At 39.4% G+C, this 20,297-nt stretch overlaps 2 protein-coding genes across 2 annotated transcripts; both read right to left on the bottom strand.

Moving 5' to 3' along the window:
- Window positions 1-54: 54 nt before the first annotated feature.
- On the bottom strand, window positions 55-4,896 carry LOC115453743 (PBAN-type neuropeptides). The gene is made up of 6 exons (XM_030182466.2): window positions 4,815-4,896; window positions 3,788-3,885; window positions 3,327-3,424; window positions 2,156-2,312; window positions 1,249-1,352; window positions 55-185 (listed from the first exon to the last, which is right to left on the bottom strand). The coding sequence occupies exons 1-6, from the start codon at window positions 4,884-4,886 to the stop codon at window positions 133-135; spliced, it is 582 nt and encodes a 193-aa protein (XP_030038326.2). The 5' UTR covers window positions 4,887-4,896; the 3' UTR covers window positions 55-132.
- Window positions 4,897-12,155: 7,259 nt separating this feature from the next.
- LOC115453986 (mucin-12) lies at window positions 12,156-20,237 on the bottom strand. Its single transcript, XM_037440663.1, has 5 exons — window positions 20,203-20,237; window positions 18,789-19,795; window positions 16,971-18,422; window positions 13,742-16,180; window positions 12,156-13,023 (listed from the first exon to the last, which is right to left on the bottom strand). Exons 1-5 carry the CDS (start codon window positions 20,235-20,237, stop codon window positions 12,230-12,232), a joined length of 5,727 nt encoding a protein of 1,908 aa, XP_037296560.1. The 3' UTR covers window positions 12,156-12,229.
- Between the last annotated feature and the right edge of the window lie 60 nt (window positions 20,238-20,297).

Raw genomic sequence — 20,297 nt, 5'->3', positions numbered from 1 at the left:
AACTCCTTCACGCGGGCGAAGCTGCTACCAAATTCAATAAAATGAAACAATGAGTAAATAATCAGTATTTTAATATACATAAGATTAACACATTTCGTCCAAAACATTGTACACAGAGTGATTATTACGTTCTTAGTTCAAGGTTTTATTCGTGCTTCGCGCCACTCGGACATTCGTCGGCATATCTGCAAAAAAATAAGGGCTAAGTTTTCAAATCAGATAAAATTTATTCAGCAACTGGTGTTACGTCTCTCATATGTGTGAGTCCGCCTAGGTATCATTGAAATGACTATTTCTACCGCCAGTAATGTGTTCCTTAAACATTGTAGCCAGTGAAACTACTGGACATAATTAACATCTCATGTCTTAGGATGGCGAGCGCAGTGGAATATTAATACTTTGTAATTTATGGTGTTTCTACTATTTATGGGCGGTCATATCGCTTACTATCAGGCGAACGGTAAGATTTCTCGTTATTCAAAGCAATACATATATTTATATATCATAACCTAAATGATTATATAAGTGAGGCAAATAATTAACAACTTTATACATAGAACTGCCATTATTAATTAGTTTGTATCAAAGAGTACTAAGATTATATAGAAAGGACATTAGATTGTCATAAAAAAAAATTGCGCTCATGCGATGGTCACTCAATCTACAGTAATAGCAAAACATCAATGTAAAATACTTCATATTTTTGACATATCGTAATTTGCGTTTTGTTAATGCGCATATTTTTATACACATTACAAAAAAAAATATTTACCTTTAAAACACTGGCGTAGGTATATTCTATAGACACGAACGTCGATATAAACTATTTGATCAAAATCTAAACTAAAATGGCAACCAAAATATCACTGTTATATCCTTTATATTCACTTGAACAACAAATAATTTTAATTATTTGACTAATATTGTTTATTCACATCCAAGTTTACACTTAGACTCGAGTTTTTATATGAGCGCCACTCCGTACATAAATACACGCTGTCAAAGTTGAAATCATACTAAATTCAGATGTAGGGATTGCAGTACAGTTGAGTCGAATAACGAGGAACGCCCGATCTAGTACGTAGTACATATATATCGATGCTTTAAAATAATTATATATATATGACAATATTTTTTTAAACGTTTTGTAAATTTGAATATATAGCTTCTAAACATACGGTTAGCCTGCTTTTTTGTTGGAGCATATTACGGCGTAAGCTCCTTTAGAAGTGAAAACTGATCACTTACCATAACTAAGTTCCCTGCCGAGACGTGGTGAGAAGTGAGTGCGTCCAAGTCTGGGAGAGAAATACCTGGTCCTCGTATCGATTTGCTCAGGGTCTGGGTGGTACCTGGTGAAGAAAATACAATTAAACATCTTGGCAAAGTATGAATGCATGGAAGACATTTAGACCTTGTATATTTATCTATTTTGTCCATAAAATGAGTCGACTAGTTTCAAAAACAGCATTCTGTAAAATTTTGTATTAAGGTAGGCAATCTGTAAAATTGCAGAACATTATGCTAAAATAGGATTTACTAGATCTAGTACTTATCTAAGATGCTATATAAATTATTTTTTTTAATGACAACGATAATACAAAGAAAATAGAATGTTTTTTTTATTTACTAACATTTTTTAAAAAGTCAGTTTGCTTGTTTTAAACCTCGCCTTAAATATTAAGTATAATTTTTTGAAGTGTACCTTTTTTATACCTTGTTTTGAAATATACTATATTTCTCCGAATAATCGTTGGCAACCAGCGTACACACATACGCCACCGAGGAATGTTATTATTTGTTCTTTTAGAGACTTTCCCGCCTTCACACCCACTACAACTCCTGTAAGGATCAGCAGTGGCATTGTATGACACCGAGCGGTGAAGCTCGCCGAGTCTCAGGGAAAACTAATGTGTCATTACGCAACGAAATTAATCAAATAGAAAGATATGGAAGTTGGAAATATTAATTGTCCACCGAGGCAAGTTGCTGTGTAGAATGAATTTATTTATTTAAGGACCTCCAACAAAGGATACACGGCATATATTAAATACAATGTAATATTGGTACAATTAACAATGTGACGTGCCTCTTCAATTATAAGAGACCACAGCATGCAAATTTATATATAATAATGTTAATAAAAATTAATTACATTGGATATTCCTGATCAGAAGGCGTGGCAGGCATGTCCTCAGAGATTCGTCTACCAAGCCGCGGGGTGAACTCGAAGTTTTCGTAAACCCGCTTCTCTTGAGTGGAATCGTCCAAACTCCTTCCCAGTTTGGGAGTGAAGATTACCTTCTTCGTCACTGGAAAATAAAACAGCCAGTATAGCTTTATAAATTTGAAAAAACACTGGAATATATAACAGCCAGTACAGTTTTATAGAATTTCTAAAAAAAAACAAACTGTTACTTCGGTCTTCACTTTGTCAAAACTTCGAGATGGTGAACCTATTTTCATTAAATTCTCTTTTAATTTACCTACTCAAATACCTAGATACCCATGTTATTTATTATAGATTCAGTAGAACTAACTTTGGAAGTCAATCGCCTGTTCCTCGCTTGTACAGATTATATAACCGAATTGTAGAAAAATCTAATTGTATTGACATATTTAATGACTCGCTTCCTATCAAAAAGAAAATATTGAACTCGTCTGTGGATACCTAAATCTATTCGTACTTCGTATGTGCAGTTAATTGGGGGAAAATATTTGCAAAGTAGCGGTATCGGCGATTGCCTTGAGGACTGCTGAGACGAATTTCCGCTGGTTCAAACACAACCCATACATCTCTGACTAAAAAATATGTGAGTATTCTTTGTGAATTATCGCTTGCTTTAACGGTGAAAGAAAACATTGTGAGGAAACCTACATAACTGTAAGCATGTAAAGTCTACCAATCTGCACTACAGCGTGTTGGTCTAAGGCCTAAACCCTCTCAGTAGTAGAGCAGACCCGTGCCCAGCATTGAGACGATATATAATATTTATATATATTTGCAAATATTTCAAATATTGAGTGAAATGTTTGTTTAAAACTATCCATTTGTAAAAAAATTGCTAGTAAAACACCTTAAGAGACTTGAGACTATCGGGGAAGCAGTTTCAATTATAATATACTAGCTTTTGCCCGCGTGATGGAGTTTTCCGGGATAAAAATCCCGCTATATATTTTCCCGGAATAAAAAATAGCCTATAACCTTCCCAGGGCCTCAAACTATCTCTATACCAAATTTTATAAAAATCCGTCCAGTAGATTTTGAGAAAATTGATAACATAGATAGACAGAAAAGGGGGCTTTGTTTTATAATATGTATATACCTTTGGCCGGTTCGTCAACTTGTCTTTCATAGTATGGCAGCTGGTCGTAATAGTATTTGAGAGTGTCCGCACTTTCCAATAGTCTGAAGAAAGCTTGTCTGTAAGAGAACATAATTTTGTTCAATTTGTTTTAACCTACAGATTCATATTTTTTTCAAAGCATAAACTAAATGCACATTTTTTAAAATAGCGCCATCTTTTATTGATAACATGAACTAACGGCCAATCTGCGCATAAATGGAACAAATATTTCATACAGCTAACTTTATTGAAATAAAAATAATGAAGAAATGCACTAAGTCGCATTACTTAGTCATCAGATTCCGGTGAGAATATATACTATAAAGAACTTTGCGTGTCATAAAAAAAATCAAGAATAAGCTACAATTGCCTTATAGTTAGTAATGCTAGACATCAACTGGTGTACAAAAGTAATTCAATATAATAAAATAATTAAATACCTATCATCTTCGCTAGATAATTTTAAAGAACGTTTGCCAAGTCTAGGTCCAAACCAAAGAGCCCCTCTGTCGCTATGTGCTCCTCGGTCGCCTTCATCCTGCAGAAAAAAAAGTTATCTAAACTATATTACATTGGCTGTATGAATTATATACCTTTGCGTTTTCTATACATGAAAAAGTTTTCTTAAAATTCAATACCACGGCTGTATGAGCTATTTGCATGATTTTATAAACAAAGATAACACAGCTTCCATTTTTTTAATGTAATGCTTTATGTGCTTAAAAAATAAAAATATATTTTTTATACGAGCAGCACAAGTGATCCAGCTGCACCTGATGGTAAGTGGAGTGGTTTCCAAATTAAATGTCGACTGACGAGAGATGATTACCCTTCAACAGTCGTTATTATTATACCGGCCTGTTCGAACCGGATATACACAGACTGATCTCGGAACGCGACACACGTGGGCCACTATGGCGGGTTTTAACACCATGTGTGCGGTCGCTATACGAGAGGATATAAAATATATCCTACCACCAGGAACTTAATTATACTTTTTATATTTGTGTATTTTTATGTAATCTTTTACACCAAAATCTAATATGAGTGTTTGGCTCTATGGTATACAAAAATTAATCTTTATTATATAAGATAAACCATACTTCTTAATTATTCTTCAGATTAATTTATACTTATTAATTGTGTTTTTTAATTTTTTTTTAATGTACATATTTCAACTACTGGATATAAGACTTAACATCTCATGTCTGGATTGCGAGCGCAGTGGAATACCAAACAATACTTTGTAATTCAACGTGTTGGATGGTGTCTTCTGTTTCACGCTTACAACAAGCTCGTCTCGTCATTCAAAGCAAAAAAAAATCATAACAAAACAAAACAGTATAGTATGTGTTGCACTTTCTATGTTATATTGAGTGACAAAATTACATGACGCGTTTGTAGATGGTCTAAGAATGAAGAACGTCCTCCTTTTTCAAAGTCGGTTAACGAATAAGTTAAACTTACCTTAATGTCATTGCTGCCTGTGACTACGCAGATCAAACATAAAGCGATGAATTCAATAAGTATTTGCGACATGTTGATGTTGGACTGTGATTCCATGGTGAGCGTCCCCAGCTTTTATACTAAGGGATGTTTGTGAGAACGGAGGCGAGGGGAGGTTGGGCCAGGATGGACAGTTTAATTTGGAAATATTTCTTTGGTTCATGGAGTAATTGTTTATAAATATATTATAGCTGGAGATGTTTTATTTTTATATTATCGCCAGTATGTACATTACAAGTAACCACATACAGTCTTACGTATAAAAATTCACAAAGCTATGCTTAGTTAAATCACAAATTTACTCGATCAGCTGTAAGTCAAGACCCACCATCTTGCCTTTAATAAGGTTCAAACTAGGAACTGGTAATGTTTTTGAGAGCTATTTAAGCAATTTTTAACCACCTCAACGCTAAAACAATTTTATAAGTAAGACTGATAATGTATCATTATATCAAGCCCGTATTATATACCGTCCCATTGCTGCACGGGCCTCTACTACTGAGAGATTGGGCCTTAGTCCACCACGCTGTAATGCAGATTGGTAGACTTCACACACCCTCAAAATTCCTATAGAAAATTTCATAGGTATGCAGGTTTCCAAACGATGTTTTCCTTTACCGTTGAAGCAAGCGATATCACAGCTTTACTTCGTCCTTAGATAAAAAACGTCTATGAATAAGGGGTTAGACTCAAGTTCTTATATTATGAGCGCTACTCCGTACATAACCTCACGCTGTCAATGTTTAAATCATACTACTCAGGTGTATGGATTGCAGTACAGTTGAGTTGAACACGATGAGTGTACGGACCGCCAGATATAATACGTAGGTCATGCACAAACTTGCATTTTTTTCAAATGTGCATTAAAGTCTATTTTTCCCCACTTTCTTCCATTTGTATAAATGCAAGCCACTTCGTATAATTAAATGCCAAGACTCTGGAGGGGTTAACACACGTGGATGCAAATATATCTGCAGATTAATTTAAAGACTGTCTCGTTGGCGCAGTTGTTTTACGGAAAGACTAGCGCGCTGAGATCTCGGGTTCAAATCAGGTAAAGTTATAGGTGTTTTGCTCAATATCAGTACTAAGTCAAAAATCACAGTACCCTCTTAGAAGTAACCACATAGTATATAATAATATCAGCCATGTACTATATACTCTCCCACTGCACGGACCTCTTTTACTACCGAGAGGGATTAGGCGTTAGTCCACTACGCTGGCCTAGTTCGGGGTGGTGAACTTCACGCATAGTCAAAATTCCTATAGAGAACTTCGCATGTATGCAGGTTTCCTCACGATGTTTTCCTTCACCGTTAAAACAAGCGATAAGTCACAAAGAATACAGATAATTTTAGAGAAGTCAGAGGTGCGTTTGGGTTTTGAACCTGCGGACATTCTTCTCGGCAGTCCGTTCCATAACCAACTAGGCTATCGCCGCTTCCTGGGTTGTAATCTTTGTCGCTGAAACAAACCCATTGTTATATAAAATTACACTAATAATAGTAATTGTATTATTTATCTATTCTGCCGAGCTAAGCTCAAAAGCGGTATCTCAAAAAAAATCAAAAACTTGATTTTTATGTCGTCAGATAGCTTAAAGAAATACCCACCCAATTAACTTAATTAAAATAACTGTATCTTGTTTAGAACTTGTTAAAAAATCCTTAAAGAGTTTCTCTATCTCAGTTTTATATACAAAACTATATTTACAAAACTTCGATTATTTCAAAATAAAGTTTCCCTGACATACCGCTTTTGCGCTAAGCACGGCAATATTGTACACAATTCAATAATTTAAATTTATATTACACTTTAAGGAATTAACTAGTATAAGGGTGCATGTTTTGGAATACAATCTAGTTTTAAGTTTGTATATTTTATAATATTGTAAAAAATATGATTGTAACCTGTTTTGCGTCTAAATTAAATAAAAAAAATATGTTGTGTTTGTTGCCAACGGTATATATGTACTACATAATAGATTTGGCGTTCCGAACATTCACTGTGTTCAACTGAATTGAGCTGCAATCCATTCAAACTGACTGGTATGGTCAATATTGACAGCTTGTTGTGTACGGAGTCGCGCTCATGATATAAGAACTCGAGTCTAACTGTAAACTTGGATTTGAATAAGAAATATTAGTTAAATAAGAATAATTATTTGTTGTTCAAATGAATAAATAGGTTATAAAAGTGACGTTTTGGTTTACGACATTTTAGTTCAGATTTTAAACAAATAGTTTATATGGACGTTCATGTCCATAGAATATACCTCAATGTTTGTTGCCAAATATTTCTTTCCTTCAACCCGCTGTCCCCAGTCTCCCTAAGCCTTAAAGTATTAGCGTTAAATTGAGACAAATCTTTTCAGGACGATTAACTGTTCCATTTGTAGCTGTCACCGTGTCGATTTCTAATTCTAATGGAATTTTACATACTATTTATCTTGCTTTCTTTTCATACTATCTTATATAAAAATAAGATGTTTACGCCTAATCGTATTAAAATTGATTTTATTTAATAATACACATCAACAACAAATATACCTAGTCTTGCCATAAATATTGTAATAAAGAAAAAAGAAAATTGTTAACTGCAAATAACATTTATTACTTTTACAGTGTGTCAGTTTAATACATAAATATAAAACAATTAAAAATATAAAAAGCTTATTCGAAGTGGTCTCCATTGGCTGCAATACAGTCCTTTAAACGATGAGGCCAGTTATCAATAGAAGCACGCACTCTTTCCATGGGAAAATTCTTCACTGCCAATCGTATAGATTGTTTTAGGGACTCCAAATTATCATGGCGTTTAGAGCAAGCTGTACTCTCTAAAACTGACCACAAATCATAATCCAGCGGATTAAGATCGGGACTAGACGACGGCCAGTCTTCAGCTCTGATGAAGTCCGAAACGTTCGATTCCAACCAAGACTGCGTGGACCGAGCTTTATGACCCGGCGCCGAGTCTTGCTGGAAGGACCATACTTGGTTATTGAACATGGTGATGTTAAGGGGCTTAACTACCTTCTCAAGAATGGTATCTTGATACACTTGTGCCGATGTTTTGATACCTTTTTTACAAAAATATGGCTCAGTCACTCCTTCATAGCTAACACCCCACCAAACCATCACTGAAGTCGGATAATGTCCACGTTGCACTCTGTCGACTAATTGGGAAGCTTCCTTAGAGCTTTGAGCATAAATACGGTCATTTTGTTTGTTAAAATGTTGCTCAATTGTAAAAATTTTCTCATCCGTAAACAAAATTTTTCTGTGACCTCCCTTTGCGTACCGCTTCAGTAGTTGTTTCGATTTTACCACCCTATTCTTCTTTAAATTATCAGTTAAGAAATGGCCAGTGCGTCTCTTATAGGCTGCAAGTCCTAAGTCATCTTTTAAAATACGCGACATGGTTCTAGGTGCTATCTTCATTTCCCGAGATAAAATCTTTTGCTTTCGGACAGGATTTCTTCGAATTCTTTCCCTTACTGCTTTGACCACCTTTTTCGTACGAACACTACGTGGACGGCCAGATCTTTTCTGTCACAAACAGAGGAGGTCTCATTGTACCTATTAATAGCCCGGTACACAAACATTTTACTAATACCAAGTGTATGGAGAGTTTTAAAAATTGCATTTGGCTCCATACCTACTTTGTGTAATGCTATCACAGCGATTCGGTTCTCTTTATCACCCCACACCATTTTAATATCGCAAAATATTTTACAATGTATTGGCGCCAAAATGAGAAAACACAATGAACAATCGTATAAAAATGACAGATTCGAAATTCAAATGTAATATTTTTTTATAATTAAGTGTAACAGTATTTATGGCCAGACTAAGTATTCTACACTGAAGATCGAATCTTCAAAAAAGTGAAGCCGGTGTTTCTTTCTGCCTTTTTTCATCGGGTAGTCATCACTTAGGTAGTTAGTGAAAGGCTGGTAGGTCAGCTAGGTTAGGGCTCATGTCCTCGCCGGTAGGATCGCGACGCGTTATCCTTCTATTTCCCCCTACTTGCCAGCCCGAGCTGGTTACTTTGGTTTGTACCTTGTTTTTATTATAAATTTTATCTCTAATTTAGAATATCCATAGTTATATAAGTAATTTTAATAGTTGTTTAAAAATAATAATAATTATTCTTATGCTTTGTTTTGACGTGTCATAAGTGCAACTTTGTTCGCCTACGTGATAAATAAAGTATTTTATTTTATCATTTTTCCTAATAAATAAAAAATATAATACAATTTATATTTATGCATAACAGCGGTAGCCTAGTTAGAGGTGGAACGGACTGCCGAGACGAATATCCGCAGGTTCAACCCCCTACCGCGCAGGGGCGGGTGCGGCCGCAGACTTAGACACTTCAACGTCAGAGGAAGCCCGCAGCCGTCCCAAATGCGCCGAAGAGGGCCGGAGTTTCAGCTGGTAGGCCGTGCATAGGTTTAAGTTGTATATAGGGTTGGGGACTCGGCCCGGCGGTCGCGCGAAGGTCACCATCAAATCCCGGCGGCTTAACGCCGGGCCGTAAGGCACGGTTACCCCAGCATAACCGCTCAGTCGTCCCCGACGAAGGCTGGGCGGTAGTAATAAGACACTTTCTCCGCGAAAACAAAAAAAAGGTTCAAATCCTAAACACACATCTGACTTTTCTAAAGTTATGTGTACATATTCTTTGTGAATTATCGCTTGTTTTAACGGTGAAGGATAACATAGTGGGTCAACCTGCATACTTAAGAAGTTCTCTATAGAAATTTTGAGGGTGTGTGAAGTCTGCCCGCACTACAGCGTGGTGGACTAAGGTCTAATCTCTCAGTAGAGGCATGCGCAGCAGTGAGACAGTATAAAATACAGTGCTAATATTTTTATTTAGAAGTAATGAACATTAAAAAGTATGTATCTACTTTGCTGTATACAAAATATATAAATGAATACATTAAAAATCCAACACAAAGACATCGTATTGACACCCACGTCCCCTTTCAACACCTGATGGTACAAAATTGTTTGTTACCAAAGAAATTACACAGTATAGTTAGTTATAAACCAGACATTAGAACCAAATTTTTGCTCCAAAAGTTATTACCAATTGGTAATGTCTTGTTTGAAATGTCCGTATGACGTCACAGCGTCCTTAGATATGAATACTAAAATGACATATTTACAGAAAATATGCTGATATGCGCATTAAAAACGTGTAAATTACGATATGGAATAAATATGAATTATGTTACATTGAAGTTTTGTTATTATGGTATATCGAGTAACCGTCACATAAGCGCAAAATTTTTGTATGCCAATCTTCGCAATGTCCGTATTAGAAATGAAACTTTAGTACTTGCTTACTGTACTACTTTATTTTATATTCCTTAAACACTGTTACAGTTTTTTTTTTTAATTTAAAGACAAACATAGAGGTGAATGTGTAAGCGGCGATAGCCTAGTTGGGTGTGGAACGGACTGCCAAGACTAATGTCCGCAGTTTCAAATCAAAAGGGCACACACCTCTGACTTTTCTAAAATCATGTGTGTATTCTTTGTGAATTTATCGTTCGCTTTAACGGTGAAGGAAAACATCGTGAGGAAACCTGCACATCTGAGAAGTTCTCTATAGGAATTTCGAAGGTGTGTGAAGTCTACCAATCCGCAGTAGGTCAGCGTGGTGGACTAAGGCCTAATCCCTCTCAGTAGTAGAGGAGGCCCGTGCTCAGCAGTGGGCAAGTGTATAATACAAGGCTGTTATTATTATAGAGGTGAATACCAAAAACAATATGCTTAACATACTACATAGGTATAGATAACAAATTCCCATAGTCCGCTCTGTATAATCTTAAAACTCTTTGGTCCCCACCTACACGAATCGTACGGTTAATTAAACTATTTTGGGGCACAATTTTATTACTTTCCTCGAGCGATTGACTCGTATAGATCTTCTAAGACAGAATTAGGACGAAGTAAAGAGTATTTTTTCTGTTGTTTACTTCAAATGTATTTATTTAATGGAACATTTACCCCAATGTATTCGATTGTGTAAAATAAAGCGTAAATATTTTTTTGAAATCTTGACAGAATTGAAAAGGAACGTAAAATATAATTAAAGAAAGATTGTTATATAAAAACGTTGCGCTTATGTGATGGTTATTCAATCTACTGTGAATTAGCAAAACACCAATGTGGAATACTTCATTTTTCCATCTCGTGATTTGCAAGTTTTTAACGTGCATAATAGCATATTTTCTGTATTTTTTATTGTATTAATATCTAAGGACACTGTGACATCTTGTCATACGGACATTTTAAATAAGACAGCGACTTATTACCAATTCGTAATAACTTCTGATGCCCAGTCTATAATTATATAGTTTAATGTTATTCATATAGTTATATTAAAACAATATAATTAATCATATTTATTTATTAATCATAACATTACAAGATAAATTTCATTTAAAAAAATTATAAGTAATTAATTTCATCATAAAATATTCTAATTTACACTTGAAAACATTTATATTATAATATTGAATTAATAAATTATATTTAGGGTTTTTTTTATCCCCAAACAGGGTTTTTTAATTCCACTTAATTTTATGTCGTCTTCAAAACGTTTTTTTCAAATTCATGCTTATTAGTTAAACATTGTTTTAACGAACGCCAATCTGATTTCTGTATTTAATAGGGATATCATCTATGCTGTGGAAGCAAATACATATTCTGCCATGACCTGGCTTGTGTGGTTTATGGGTTCGTGGACCGCCATATGGTGGGTAACTACGAGGAGTAGAGGAACTTGTCGATGTGCTCGGTGCTTGCGTGGAGCTAGGTTCAGGAGTTGATTCCGGATTTCGTTCAGAAGTTGGTATGGGAGTTGATACTTCGTTTGGTTTGGAAGTTGACTCCGAATTGGGTTCATAAGTTGATCTCACATTTGGCTCAGGAGTTAGTGTTGAGCTTGGTTCATGAGTTGGTCCAGAATTTGGTTCATGAGTTGATGCCGCATTTGGTTCAGAAGTTGATCCAGCACTTGGTTTAGGAGTTGATGCTGCATTTGGTTCGGAAGTTGATCTAGAACTGGGTCCAGGGGTTGATGCCCCATTTGGTTCGGAAGTTGATCCAGAATTTGGTCTAGGAGTTGATGCAGCATTTGGTTCGGAAGTTGATCCAGAATTTGGTCCAGGAGATGACCCCGAATTTGGTTCATGAGTTGATCCAGAACTTGATTTAGGAGTTGATCCCGCATTTGGTTCGGAAGTTGATCCAGCACTTGGTTTAGGAGTTGATGCTGCATTTGGTTCGGAAGTTGATCTAGGACTGGGTCCAGGGGTTGATGCCCCATTTGGTTCGGAAGTTGATCCAGAATTTGGTCTAGGAGTTGATGCAGCATTTGGTTCGGAAGTTGATCCAGAATTTGGTCCAGGAGATGACCCCCGAATTTGGTTCATGAGTTGATCCAGAACTTGATTTAGGAGTTGATCCCGCATTTGGTTCGGAAGTTGATCCAGCACTTGGTTTAGGAGTTGATACTGCATTTGGTTCGGAAGTTGATCTAGGACTGGGTCCAGGGGTTGATGCCCCATTTGGTTCGGAAGTTGATCCAGAATTTGGTCTAGGAGTTGATGCAGCATTTGGTTCGGAAGTTGATCCAGAATTTGGTCCAGGAGATGACCCCGAATTTGGTTCATGAGTTGATCCAGGACTTGGTTTAGGAGTTGATCCCGCATTTGGTTCGGAAGTTGGTCCAGAACTTGGTCCAGGAGTTGATGCAGCATTCGGTTCGGAAGTTGATCCAGCACTTGGTTTAGGAGTTGATGCAGCATTTGGTTCGGCAGTTGATCCGGCACTTGGTTTAGGAGTTGATGCAGCATTTGGTTCGGAAGTTGGTCCAGTAGTTGATGCTGCATTTGGTTCGGAAGTTGGCTCCGGATTGGCTTTGGGAGTTGGCTCGGAATTAGGTTCCGTACTCGGTTCAGGATTTGGCTCTGGATATGGTTTTGAGCTTGGTTTATCCGTTGGTTTTGTAATAGTTGCAGGGTTAGGGCTTGGACTAGAACCTACACTAGGGTTGCCAACGGAGCCGTCTGGTAAGCAGTCAGGTTCTCCGGAGTTTCCGATCGGTTCGAATTCTGTTTCGACGGTATATACTGTGTCAGAGCGTGTGCCTGGAATAAAAATAATTTAATGTTAAACTGTACTTGTAGTTGGGCTGATCCTCACATGGAGACAAATGATATTTTATGAATCTAAAGTGGAAGGAACAAAAATTATTTGATACTAGTTTTTGCTCGGTTCCCACGTGAAGAAGTTTACCGGGATAAAAGTCTCACTATATATTTTCCCGGGATAAATAGCTTATAATCTTCCCAGGGTCTTAAGCTATCTCCATATTAAATTTTATAAAAATCCGTTCAGTAGATTTTGAGAAAATCGATCACAAACAGACAGACTTTGTTTTATAATATGTATAAATAGATGTTTGTATGTCCGAAGTGCAGGTGACACATAACACCAGTATCCTGGTCCGGTATTAGATATCTGTGGCTAAAATAACGCTGTGTTTAAGCGGTGATAGTCTAGTTGGGTGTGGAACGGACTGCTGCGACGAATGTCCGCAGGTTCAAAACCTAAGGGCACGCACCTCAGTCTTTTCTAAAATAATATGAGCATTCTTTGTGAATTATCGATTGCTTTAACGGTAAAGGAAAACATTGTGAGGAAACCTGCATACTAGAGAAGTTCTCTATGGGAATTTTGAGGGTGTGTGAAGTCTACCAATCCGTACTAGGCCAGTGTGGTGGACTAAGGCCTAATCCCTCTCAGTAGTAAAGGCCCGTGGAGCAGTCGGACAGTATATATATTATTATATTATTAATCAATTACCTGTTACTACTTTAGACGAAGATCTGGAGTCAGTTTTGGTGATGACACGACGTCCATGCTTGGGTTTACGAGGTCTACGACCAGGTCTGCGCTTTCTGCCAGTTTTCGGAGTTCGTTCAGAGGGACTATTGGTTGAATCATCTGGTTTGCCAGGGGAATACTCTGTCGTGGATTGGTTGACTGAGTTTGGTTCGGAGTCAGTCGTAACATCAGTTTTTGGATTTCTATCCGGTCCAGGGGAACCTCCTTTCGGGCTGCTAACGGTTGTGGGAGAATTTTCATCCGGTCCAGAGGAATTGCCAGTTGGGCTGTCGCCAGGTGTGGAACTTCCGTTTGGTCCAGGGGTACTGCCAGTTGGACTGTTGCCAGGTGTAGAACCTCCATTTGGTCCATGAGAACTGCCACTTGTGCTGCCATCAGTTGTAGGAGAACCTCCATTCGGTCCAGCAGTACTGCTACTGGGGCTGCCGTCAGTTGTAGGAGACCCTCCATTCGGTCCAAGGGAACTGCCAATTGGTCTATCGCCAGGTGTAGTACCTCCATTCGGTCCAGGAGTACCGCCATTGGGGCTGCTGTCAGTTGTAGGAGAACCTCCTTTCGGTCCAAGGGAACTGCCAGTTGGTCTATCGCCAGGTGTAGTACCTCCATTCGGTCCAGGAGTACCGCCACTAGGGCTGCCGTCAGTAGTAGGAGAACCTCCATTCGGTCCAGGAGTACTGCCACTGGGGCTGTTGTCAGTTGTAGGAGAACCTCCATTCGGTCCAGGAGTACTGCCACTGAGGCTGCCGTCAGTTGTAGGAGAACCTCCATTCGGTCCAGGAGAACTGCCACTGGGGCTGCCGTCAGTAGTAGGAGAACCTCCATTCGGTCCAGGAGTACCGCCATTGGGGCTGCTGTCAGTTGTAGGAGAACCTCCTTTCGGTCCAAGGGAACTGCCAGTTGGTCTATCGCCAGGTGTAGTACCTCCATTCGGTCCAGGAGTACCGCCACTAGGGCTGCCGTCAGTAGTAGGAGAACCTCCATTCGGTCCAGGAGTACTGCCACTGGGGCTGTTGTCAGTTGTAGGAGAACCTCCATTCGGTCCAGGAGTACTGCCACTGAGGCTGCCGTCAGTTGTAGGAGAACCTCCATTCGGTCCAGGAGAACTGCCACTGGGGCTGCCGTCAGTAGTAGGAGAACCTCCATTCGGTCCAGGAGTACCGCCACTGGGGCTGCTGTCAGTTGTAGGAGAACCTCCTTTCGGTCCAAGGGAACTGCCAGTTGGTCTATCGCCAGGTGTAGTACCTCCATTCGGTCCAGGAGTACCGCCACTGGGGCTGCCGTCAGTAGTAGGAGAACCTCCATTCGGTCCAGGAGTACTGCCACTGGGGCTGTTGTCAGTTGTAGGAGAACCTCCATTCGGTCCAGGAGTACTGCCACTGAGGCTGCCGTCAGTTGTAGGAGAACCTCCATTCGGTCCAGGAGTACTGCCACTGGGGCTGTTGTCAGTTGTAGGAGAACCTCCATTCGGTCCAGGAGTACTGCCACTGGGGCTGCCGTCAGTTGTAGGAGAACCTCCATTCGGTCCAGGAGAACTGCCACTGGGGATGCCGTCAGTAGTAGGAGAACCTCCATTCGGTCCAGGAGTACTGCCACTGGGGCTGCCGTCAGTTGTAGGAGAACCTCCATTCGGTCCAGGAGTACTGCCACTGGGGCTGCCGTCAGTTGTAGGTGAACCTTCATTAGGTCCAAGAGTACTGCCGCGTGGGGTGCCGTCAGTTGTAGGAGAACCTCCATTTGATCCAGGTGTACTGCCAGTAGTAGTAGTTGACTTCGAAGAGTCAGGAGTAAGTTCTTCACCTGGCTTTGATTTTTCATCTGGTTTTGGGCTCGACTCTTCGCCGGGTTTTGTAGTTGGTTTTCCGTCAGGTTTTAAAGACGCCTCATCACAGGGTTCCGCAGTTGGTTTTTCGCCTGGTATTTGTGTTGGCTTTTCGCTAGGTTTTGTAGTAGAATTTTCACCAGGTTGAGAAGTAGGCTCCGCACCAGGTTTAGGTTTTAGTTCTTCATCAGATTTTGTAGACGGTTTCCCACCAGGGTTGGTAGTCACCTCTTTTTCAGGTTTGGGAGTTGGTTTATCACTTGGTTTAGGACTTGGCTTTTCACTCGGTTTCGGCTCTCTAGTCGGCTTTGGAGCAGGCTCTTCGCCTGGTTTAGGAGACGGCTTTTTATTCGGTTTTGAACCTGGCGATGTGTTGTCAGATGGCTTACGACGTGGTTTACGTCTTGGCTTCCGTTTTGGACCCTTTCCACCTCTGGGCTTAGTGTTTGGTTTATTTGGATTTGTTTCATCATCGTCCACATCCTCACTATCATCATCGTAATTGTCGTCTGGGATGTAATAATCATCTTCGTAAACGGTGACTATAGTGCCATCAGTACGCTTAACAACTGTTGTGCCTGAAACGGGATAATTTACTCAGTTAAATATACTAGCTTCGACTGAAAACTGACGCCTTTATTCTCGAAGGGATAAGAGATTTAATCAAAGCATCCACTTTTCACTTTTTGGGTTTGATGTTATACTAGGTGACTATCGCTAAACTGGCCACAATTCTAGAGCGCTGTTACTGAGAGAACATAAACTATTTAGCCGTCCTGAAGATCGAATCCACGACTTCCAGCATTTACTTCACGAGATTACGCCCAAATCATAATTTAAATTGAAAATATAGTATGGATTTGATTATTCAATTGTGGTTATTTAGACTTTGTCCACACTTACACCAAGGACGTAGCTACCGCTGTATCAGCTGTATCAGTGATACGGGGCCCCTGAGCTTTGTGGCCCTTCTTGCTCCATACCTACATTAAACTAAGCGAGCGTCCTAAAGTTCGCACTGCCCTGAAGAGCCCTCTTTACATATAGACCTCTCTATGGCAAGGTACGCTACTGACTTACATCCACCATTGCAACTCCTGCGAACCAGGATCAGCACATATTTTACAACACGTGGTAGTGATTCTTGCTGAGTCTCTTAATAATCAATTTAAACGCGTAATGAAATTCATCAAATAGATAAGGAGGAGTCGGAAATATCAATTGTCCACTTCCCGTCAAAGCATAACGGGACACAAAATAATTAAGGAGGCATATTAACCTCAAGTATAAGAACGTTTACAACTAAAAAAATAGTTCACATACAACGAATCCAAGCAATTTTGGTTTGTATACTAAATCAAGACGTACCAGTATCAGTTTCAATCCTCTTCCTGATAATTTTCTTCCCTGGTCTTCTATGACGGCGATGCTTACGGCGAATGCCAGGGGATCTTCTAGGCTTACCAGCGTTGCTTGAATCGTCAGGTTCAGATGAAACATCAGTTGTATCACTTGGAGATGTGTCATCATCCTCATTAGAATATACGTCAGGCGAGTTATCGTTTGGAGTTGACGTGCTATTTGTTCCAGAAGGATTGTCGGGTGTGTTCGGGGATGTCGCCGGTCTTGAACTTGATCCTGGTTTATCAGTTGGTTTAGTTCCTGGCTTGCCAGGTGGTTTTGAAGCCGGCTTATCACTTGGCTCTGAACCTGGCTGATCAGTTTGTTTTGGTCCCGGTTCATTAGTTGGTTTTGAACCAGGCTTGTCCCTTGGTTCTAAAGCTGGCTTATCACTTGGTTTTGAACCAGGCTTATCACTTGGTTCTGAACCTGGCTGATCAGTTTGTTTTGGTCCCGGTTCATTAGTTGGTTTTGAACCAGGCTTGTCCCTTGGTTCTAAACCTGGCTTATCACTTGGTTTTGAACCAGGCTTATCACTTGGTTCTGAACCTGGCTGATCAGTTTGTTTTGGTCCCGGTTCATTAGTTGGTTTTGAACCAGGCTTGTCCCTTGGTTCTAAACCTGGCTTATCACTTGGTTCTGAACCTGGCTTATCACTTGGTTCGGAATCCGGCCGATCAGTTGATTTTGGGCCCGGTCTATTAGTTGGTTCTAAACCCGGCTCATCACTTGATCCTGACTCCGGCCGGTCTGTTGATTTTGGTCCTGGTTGATTAGTCGGTTTTGAACCCGGCTTATCAATTGGTTCTGAACCTGGCTGATCCGTTGATTTTGGTCCCGGTTTATTAGTTGGTTCGGAACTAGGCTTGTCACTTAGTTCTGAACCAGGCTTATGACTTGGTTTGGAACCTGGCTTATCACTTGTTTCTGAATCCGGCCGATCAGTTGATTTTGGGCCTGGTTTGTTAGTTGGTTTCGAACCAGGCTTATCACTTGGTTCTGAACCAGGCTTATCACTTGATTCTGAACCAGGCTTATCACTTGGTTCTGAAACTGGCCGATCAGTTGATTTAGGTCCCGGTTTATTGGTTGGTTTTGAACCCGACTCATCACTTGGTTCTGACCCCGGCCGATCACTAGGTTTTAATCCTGGTTTATCGCTTGGTTGTGATCCTGGTTTGTCAGTTTGTTTTGGACCTGGTTTGTCATTTGGATTGGAACCTGGTTTGTCACTTGGTTTCGGACCAGGTTTACGTGTTGGTTTTGGGCCTGGTTTGTCAGTTGGCTTCGGTCTTGGTTTGTGACTCGGTTTCGGACCATCGTGATCATTATCACTCTCGTTATCATATTTGTTATTACCGTCATCACTGTCGTGATCACCTTTGTCATCAAGAGTATTTGAATCACCAGTATTTGAACCTGTAAGAAAGAAAAGGATATGTTATAATATTAACCCTTTAGTAAATTCTTTTACAGACAAAGGCTTTTAGTTAACGGAGATAATTCTTAACACGCCGTCTAATGAGACCGGCATAATTTTATCGACTGGTGAGGAATAATTATCCCGCGTCAGTTGATCCTACTTTACTGTCAGATGCAGTTGGGTCATATCGCCTTGACCGGATATAAATTATACCTAATTCTTGCGTGAATTCTCAGGTATCAATGTTTTACTTCATACAGGTAGTAAGGATTTAAAATGCTATTGTCGAAGTCTTTTTATTGGCGTGGAGTAAAGTTGTAATTTAAGTTGGGATTCAAAAGTTCTTTATAATTCATATTTACCAGGTTTATCATTGGGCCTTGGGGATGTTGGTTTTGGACTGGGTTTGTCAGTTGGTTTGTCCATTGGTTTTCGACTCGGTTTTGGCCTTGAACCGACTTCCTTGCTAGATTCTTCGTTGGGCTTAGATTCATCTGGTTCTTGTCCATTCTCATCAGAATCTTCAGGTAATTGTCCATCAGCATCAACTTCATCATCGTCATCCTCATCAATGTCACCATCAACCGGATAAACATCACCACCAACAACATCATAATAGACATCATCAGTATCTTTACTCACTGGCCCTTCACCATCCGAAGGTCTAGGGTTACTCGGTTCTTCATTTGGTTTCGAGCTAGGTTTTTCATTGGGTTTTGGGTAAGGATTTCTACTTGGTTTTGGAGTTGCGTCATTGCCTGGTTTTGAAGACGGTTCTTCATTTGGTTTAGAAGTTGGCTCTTCACCAGGTCTTGGATATGGCTTTCCCGTTGGTTTTGGAGTAGGTTTTCCACTTGGTTTCGGACTTGGTTTGGAGCTCGGCTTTTCGCTTGGCTTTGGAGTTGGTTCTCCTCCAGATTTTGAACCTGGTTTATCACTCGGTTTGGGGCTCGGTTTTTCACTCGGTTTTGGACTTGGCTTAGGTCTAGGTTTTTCGTTAGGTTTAGGATTAGCCTCTTCGCCAGGTGTCAGACTTGGATTAGAGCTCGGTTTTTCAGTTGGTTTCGGACTCGGCTTTGGTTTTAGTTTATCACCCGGTGTAGGACTGGGTTTTTCAGACGGTTTTGGACTTGGTTTACTACTCGGTTTCTCACTTGGCTTAGTACTTGGTTTTGGAGTTCGGTTTGGTTTCTGTTTATTTGGTACTTGCTCATCATCATTTTCATCATCATCACCAACATCGCCACCATCATCTACGTTACCATCATCATCGAAATATTCGTCATCGTCGTCGTATACATCATCTCCATCGTAAGATGTATCTACTGGCTCACCTGCAAATGCAAAAAAAAATCTAACATTATTATATCTTAGGGTGACTTATATGGACTGCGAATTATACTTTTAAATATATAGCATCTTCGATCATATTTCGATTTTACTTCGATCATTCATTTATTATTTAATTAAACCATACAAAACTTAAATCATATTAAAAACAATTATATTAACCCTAAGACCGCTATTTTCAACACTAAAATAAATCGTTGTAGCTCACTGTTTCAAGTTAGTAAACATAATAATTTCTTCAAATAACCTTAACACTAATAGAGACTTGATTCACCATAAGTTGAGAAGGTACGGGTAGCACGATTTAATTTTATCACTCTTCTGTAGACTGTATCTCTTCTTTTTTTTAAACGTGCATGGCAAAATTAGTTCGTTTGTATATACATTCATTTACAGCCTAAAGTAGCTGATGGCTAGGTTCTTTACTGTTCACCAATTTTGTCTATTTGCGTGCCATACATGTCTATCCAGCAGTTTGTATAGGTGAGTACCCAACAAACATCCAAACATAGTTATTTATG

This window comes from Manduca sexta, chromosome 1 (genome assembly GCF_014839805.1).
Source record: "Manduca sexta isolate Smith_Timp_Sample1 chromosome 1, JHU_Msex_v1.0, whole genome shotgun sequence".
In the NCBI taxonomy this organism is placed as follows: Eukaryota; Metazoa; Arthropoda; class Insecta; order Lepidoptera; family Sphingidae; genus Manduca; species Manduca sexta.
Note: the sequence above shows the minus strand (reverse complement) of the source record. Positions and strands in the feature narration are given on the sequence as shown.

Coding starts and splice junctions, on each gene's coding strand:
- LOC115453986 (XM_037440663.1), bottom strand. CDS start 20,237: ATGTATGGCACGCAAATAGACAAAATTGGTGAACA. Junction 19,796..20,202: donor ATAGACAAAATTGGTGAACA/GTAAAGAACCTA, acceptor AGTCACCCTAAG/ATATAATAATGTTAGATTTT. Junction 13,024..13,741: donor TTCGTCTAAAGTAGTAACAG/GTAATTGATTAA, acceptor TTTTTATTCCAG/GCACACGCTCTGACACAGTA.
- LOC115453743 (XM_030182466.2), bottom strand. CDS start 4,886: ATGTCGCAAATACTTATTGAATTCATCGCTTTATGTTTGATCTGCGTA. Junction 3,425..3,787: donor TTATCTAGCGAAGATGATAG/GTATTTAATTAT, acceptor GTTCTCTTACAG/ACAAGCTTTCTTCAGACTAT. Junction 2,313..3,326: donor AGTTGACGAACCGGCCAAAG/GTATATACATAT, acceptor TTTATTTTCCAG/TGACGAAGAAGGTAATCTTC.